This window comes from Mastomys coucha, unplaced genomic scaffold (genome assembly GCF_008632895.1).
Source record: "Mastomys coucha isolate ucsf_1 unplaced genomic scaffold, UCSF_Mcou_1 pScaffold21, whole genome shotgun sequence".
Taxonomy (NCBI): Eukaryota; Metazoa; Chordata; class Mammalia; order Rodentia; family Muridae; genus Mastomys; species Mastomys coucha.
The window spans coordinates 21,584,821-21,591,279 of record NW_022196904.1 but is presented as its reverse complement, the minus strand read 5'-3'; the positions used below and the strand labels follow the sequence as shown (position 1 = coordinate 21,591,279).

Here is a 6,459-nt window from a genome sequence, read left to right as displayed (position 1 = left end):
TGGTTGTGGGGCAGCCCCTGTCTCTGGTTGTGGGGCAGCCCCTGGCTCTGGTTGTGGGGCAGCCCCTGTCATCTCCAGTTGTGGGCTCTGCCAGTGACTGTTCTCTAGCTACTTTCACTACCTGGCGAGTTCATCAGAGTTTTATGGAAACAAGGAGAGCCTGGTCCTCAGTTGGCCTCTATCCCAGAAAGAAGCAAATGCTGTGGATGACTTTACTGGAACAACTGGTGAAATATGGCTAAATCTACAGATTAGATAATAGTGTTGAGTCAACATGACTTTCCTGGTTTTGATAATTGTCATCTGTGTCATATAAATACATTTCCTTATTTTTAAATGTGAGATTGGGAGGTGCAGGTAGATAGTCAGGGATGGGTAGGAGGTAAGGGAAGGAGGCTGGCTTGGGATGAGGAGCACAGTTGTCTTCGAGAGTCCCAGGAGGCTTCGGACCTAACCTACAGGATCCTGGACGACTCCCAGCAGACTGCGAAACTCAAAGGGAAGAATAAAAGTTTGGCTGTCTTTGCAACTGGAATGCATTCTCTGTGGTACATATTTTCTCTGCAAAGTGGGAAGAACAGCAAATGTATCTATGTGGTTGGACTGTAATGAATATAAAGTGAATTAACATTTCAAACAGACTTATGCACACAAAGATCTTCCAGAAGGCATCAACAAGAAAATTAACAATTAAATCCCAAATCACACTGTTGAATGATTGGAAGCTGAGCTACCCACTGCACTATTATGAATTCCATTCTTCTTGCTGAGTCGGAAACACAGGAAGATGAGCTGGACTCTCACTGGGTACCAACTGTCCTGAGCACCAGGTGCCTACGGAGCCAGCCATTCTGCAGCTGAAGGAGTTCAGAGAGGGAAGGGTAGTGGAGGAATGGCCACACAGCAAAATAGCAATTCCCATTTCCTGGGAACAGGTATGCTATCTAAAATGGAAACACGTGTTTGCAGTGTGACTAATGCTATTTAGATGGAGAATTTATCCTGGTTATCTAGCTGGGGAATCCCATGGGCATTCGTAAAAACTCCAGGGAGAAGTTATGTCACACAGAGAAGTGATGGCAGAGAGAGATTGGAGTGGTATGGCCTAGCCAAGGACTGACTGAGGCCACCAAGGGGTGGAGAGGCAAGGACTAGATTGTCCTCTTAAGACAATCCAGGGGCTGAAGAGATGGCTTAGCAGTTAAGAGCACTGACTACTCCTCCAGAGGTCCTGAGTTCAAATTCCCAGCAACAACATGGTAGCTCACAACCATCTGTAACAGGATCTGATGCCCTCTTCTGATGTGTCTGAAAGACAACTATAGTGTACTCATTAGAAAAACAAAACAGGGGGCTGGTGAGATGGCTTAGTGGGGAAGAACACAGACTGCTCTTCCGAAGGTCATGAGTTCAAATCCCAGCAACCACATGGTGGCTCACAACCACCCGTAATGAGATCTGATGCCCTCTTCTGGTGCATCTGAAGACAGCTACAGTGTACTCATATATAATAAATAAATAAAAAAAAAAAAAAGAAAAACAAAACAAAACAAAACTATCCAGTGTCCCCTTCCATCACTTTGATGTCAGTGAGTCTGATTGTTGCCTCCTGGCCTCCAGAACTGCGGGGTACTAAGCTTTCATGTTTGACCTGCCAAGTCAAACTGGGGTGATCAGTATAGCAGCCACCTCTAGGAGCAGGGGGTGGCCCTCCGTGTCCCAGTCCTTGAACCCAGAGCACAGCAGCTCTGAATGTCCCTCCAGTTCCTCCACCCACACTGACAGCTTGGAGTCCCCACTCACCGGCATATATTGGCCATTGTGGACACAGCCACAGTCCTGGGCAGGAATGCACACACCCTGGGAGAGCAGGAAGTGATCATCGCACTCACACCCTTCAAAGCAGCGGGTGGTGCAGCCAGTGAGGCCAGAGAGAGCAGCACAGGAGCCCTGGCAGGAGCGTGTGCAGACAGAGTAGTGGCTGTGAGCAGGACACTGGAGAGCTGTGGGGAGAAGAGGCAAGGAGGGTCACATGTGCTGTAAGATGGTGACCAGCTGAATCTACCGGATCTCAGGCCTGGGATGAATGATTGCTGCAATCTGGATGTAGTGCTCCCTCCTCTGACCTCAGCACCCCAGAAAAAAATCCAGTTGGTTTCCAGTATGTGATGACTGAGAGGCCTTTTGTTGACTTCATATTTAAAGAGAGTACCTGGAGACTGTAAAGCCGTTGGTTCCCTCTTGCCCCAGGCTTTTCTCGTTTCTTACTGATTCCTGGCCACCATGAAATGGGCAGCTTTGCTCATCATGTTCCCTCTCCTATGATGACAAGCCTCACTAACAGGCAAGCCATCCCCACACAGAAACCTCTGTAATCACAAACCAGAATATAGCCGCCCTCTTTGTCAGATATCCAGGTATTTCTTGGGGCCACGAGGAACTAACACAGAAACTGCTAAGGAGACGGGAGCCCTGTGCTGTGACTCTTCCTGGCTCTGTGGTTCATGTGTTTTTAAAAGTGGTTTCTGGGTGTTTGGAGAACTGGGCTAACAAAGCCTGGAATGCTGTAAGTAGGGCTTCCTGTGGGTTCTGGAGGAAGCTTGGAGCAGAAGGTCAACAAGGGTTCAGATCGCACTTGAGAGGCGTCAAGAGTAAAACAAGATTCTTGGAAACTGGAGTATCGTCCATTGGTGTCTCAACAAATTTGTCTATATTTTGCCCGTGTCCAGAGAAGTTTAAGACAAAGGAAGTAACTGAATCAATGGGACAGAGGACATACCAAGGCAGCCCATAGCATAGTGTTCCTGGCTGGCCTTAATCAGGTTTATAGTCATTATCAAGAACAAAATCAGAGCATAAATATTTGACAAACTTGTAGGTTGGTCAGAAAAAGCCCGTGTATTTAGGGCTAAGAAAGGCATGGGTCCTAAAGGGATCAGAGGTCCCAGAAGAAAGCCAGGTATGCTGCACTTGGACAACAGGAACCATGATTTGAAGGTGCCTTGGGAATCATCAAGACACAGCTATCATAATCTGAAGAGGGGAACTATGAACTTGAAAGATTTTGTTCCCTAGAGGAAACAGGGCAACTGGGATACCTCACAGGACCTAGATGGTTGCTTCCCCAGAGTTAATCTCCCCATGATCACCTGTCCAGGCACTCTGAGACCACTGAGCACATGGTCAAGGGAGGCTGATGGCTGAAAACTGATTGAGCTGGTGACAGACGCTGTAGTCGTCTCTGCATGGAGGTGAGTTTGTGGAAATGTACAGTGTAAGAGTGATGGGGCTCAGTGGATTCCACTCAGATTTCAAAAATATCCCTGAGGGGCCAGGCAAAGTGAACCAGGGATAGGATCACTGTGTGGAGCCCCTGAGAGAGTGGAGAGTGGGGCATGAACTGTGAGAATGAAGTTAAGGATGCCAGGGAGTTAGGGAAAGCAGGGATGTGGAATGGGGGGGGGGGTGCGGGGGCGAGCAAAGCAAGAGAGAGAGGCCATGAAGCCTGCAGCTGGCTGGGTGCCAAGGCTAGAGGCTCTTTGTAGCTGACACTGTGCCAGCATTTCCCCTGCTGGGTTTTGATCTTGCATTGGTCCCATCTCTCCCTTTATGTGTCCATCTTTTCTTTTTAGTGTAGAAATGTGTACCCCATTACACCATTGGATGATGGCAACATGTAATTGTATTTTTATGTATGCAGGGGCTCACATCGAAGGGTCTTCACTGCATCTTGGAAAAGACTCTGGACTCAGACATGTAAGCAGTCTGGAAACTAAAAAGGCTTTGTGGACTCTGGGACATAAATCGGATGCAGATAGGAGTCTGTTGGGATCAAGGGTGGAGTGTAATGAGCTGGAGATGAACACTTTTCCCCAAAGACTCATATGTTGAAGTCTATATGACTTAGACTCCTTGGTGGTACTCCAGTCATGGATGATCTGACTCTACTAATCCATGGATGGATACATAATTTTATGGCATTACTCCAAAAATAATGAGTATTTTTGGAGGTTGGGCTTGGTGGAACAAAACAGGTCAGCTAGAATGGGCTTTTCAAGAATATCTATTGCCTGCTCCTCACTTCTATCTCTGTGCCTGACTCTGTGGTCACATCTTCCGGAGCTGCAGTGAAGGGACACATCGCTACCACATTCCTGTCTGACCTCAGGCGCCAGGGTGCATTCAGTTACCTTGAACAGAAATGTCTGAAACCTCTAGGCAACATAAACCCTCAAAAACTGTTTCTTTCAAGCATTTGCCACAGCACAAAACTTAACACAATGTTGCAGAGGATACAAGCTCTAAAGAAAGGGCTTGCACCATAAACAGCTACAGCTAAAGTGATCACTGTTCACTGAGAAAGTCAGATGGAGGTTTGAATGGGATGGGGAGTCATAGGCAGAGGGTGGAGGTAAGGACGTAGAAAACCAGGCAAAACTCTAGGCTCTAGCTAAATAATTCCAGGATGGTGCGAACAGAGAAGAATCAGGTTTGAGATGGAATGTCATATTCAAATGGATCATAGGGGAAATTACCCAAGAGGCCATGGGTACACAGGCCTAGTACTCAAGAGAAAGCTCTGAGTTGGACACTGAGTGTCTACTGTTGTCACTGGGGCAGTTGCTATGCTACGGTGTGGATGAAGGCCCCTTGTCAAGGTTCTGCTCTCAGGAGACTGGAAGAGAAATGGCTCTGCCCTAAAGCCAGGGTCAGTGGCTACAGCCTTGTCATGTGGAGTCTGAGGTGACCTATTCCTGCCCTGTAATTTGGAAAGAGGTGTGTAGTCCTAGATTAGGGAGGTCTTTTGCCTGTGACATGGCATTGCACTGAGTATGTGAGAAGATATGGAGTCTGTGGGAAGGGCCAGGGACCCTGACTCAGGACTCCTATGGTCTCTCAACCCACCCACCTCCATTTCAGGACACTATGGAAAGAGCTGGGAACAGGCCTGGGAAAAGGTGAATGTTAGGGCTGGGAAGTATGGACTTCTGACTGGAGTCTGAGACTCCAGGGCCAGAAGAAAAGGAGGAAAGCCATAGAGGATGCCAGGGCAGGGCTGGGAGAAGCTCTGTTACAGGCAGGGACTTCTCTCGAGCAGCAGACAGGGAAGGAGGGCCAGGGGTCACACAAGGGCTCAGAGACTCACGGCAGAAGCTGTCTGTCCTCCAGGGCTTCACTGCTGCACCAGCCGCCTGGCAGGCTGCCGTATAAGCTGCCAGGCTACGGCAGAGATAGGCTTTGTCTCCCTTATGGGCACACATGTCATACACGCATTGGCGGAAGTATTCCAAGGGACTCAGAACCTTGTGGCAAGCTGCAAAGGGGCCTTGGGGGTCTCGGATTTTCCCACAGGCATCATTTTTCTCATATGTTTGTGTCTCCTGTGCCAAGCACACTGGGCAGCCTTGTGGCCCACAGCCTTCACTACAGCCCAAGGAGGAGCCGGGAGCTCGCCATGCATTTCCAAAGGCATCCACGTTGGGGGCCACTGCTCCACTGGGCAGCACAAAGTCGTCACTCCAGTTCCCATTGAAGTTCCCACAGAGGCCACAGAGACGTCCACGGAAGGGACTCGGGATGGACATGAGGATATGGGCATCGCCATCAAAGAGAACCTTCATGCCCTTGTTTGTCTGCAGAACCATGTTTCGGCCTTCAGCCGTCACACTCACATGGCCTATGGCCACAGGCAGGGCTACGGCTTCACCATCCACGGTCACCTGGGAGGAAGGGTCAGTCAGGATGAGCGTGTCAGTGCCTCAGTTTGAGGTAGGCACTCTCAGCTCCTTCAGAGAGCAATGTATCTCTCAGACCTTCCTGGAAGAGCTAAATCCCTTTTTGACTAGAATCAGATCCACTAAACTCCCACCCAGGATGAGGTCATGACTAGAGTGGATTCTGAGGTGACACTTTTACCCACAAACCCAGAACCATCATGGTAGGACTGTGCTATTCTCGAACTCTGGAATTCTCCAAGGTTTACCGAGACCCTATAGGGCAAGGCCTAACTGGGGTCATGTCCCTATAGAACATGGGCAGGGTTGTGTCTACTTACCTGTGGCCCTCGAGCCAGGACCACAACCTGGTCTGCCACAGTAACCACCACCCGCTGGGGATCACCAACTGAGTTGTTTTCAAGCACAATGGAGAACTCCTCGTCTCCAGGTTTTGGGCGACAGACGCTGGCCAAGACATAGGAGCAGGTGCCATGAAGATCGTACACCCGTCCATCAAGGGTGACATAATGGACGCCTCCGTTAGCCAGGCAGTGGCCACAGCCAGTGGGATGGCAGGCCTGAACGCCATTCTCTATGCGGCATTCCTCATAGGGCTCACAATCTGCACCTTTCTGGCAGGTGACCTGGCCACCAGGCCCGCACTCACAAAGCCGCTCACACTCAGGGCCTGGGTAGAAGGTGGCACCTAGCACATAGTAGCGTCCATCATGGAGGCAGCCAC

General features: G+C 49.5%; 1 protein-coding gene across 1 annotated transcript in view; it reads right to left on the bottom strand.

Moving 5' to 3' along the window:
• LOC116100319 (IgGFc-binding protein-like) overlaps positions 1 to 6,459 on the bottom strand; it is a 45,599-nt gene that overhangs the window by 5,038 nt on the left and 34,102 nt on the right. Inside the window, exons 16-18 of the mRNA XM_031384136.1 lie at positions 6,056 to 6,459; positions 5,147 to 5,720; positions 1,804 to 2,003 (exon numbers count right to left, since the gene is read on the bottom strand). Coding sequence (XP_031239996.1) covers positions 1,804 to 2,003; positions 5,147 to 5,720; positions 6,056 to 6,459 — 1,178 coding nt within the window. The remainder of the gene's footprint in view (positions 1 to 1,803; positions 2,004 to 5,146; positions 5,721 to 6,055) is intronic.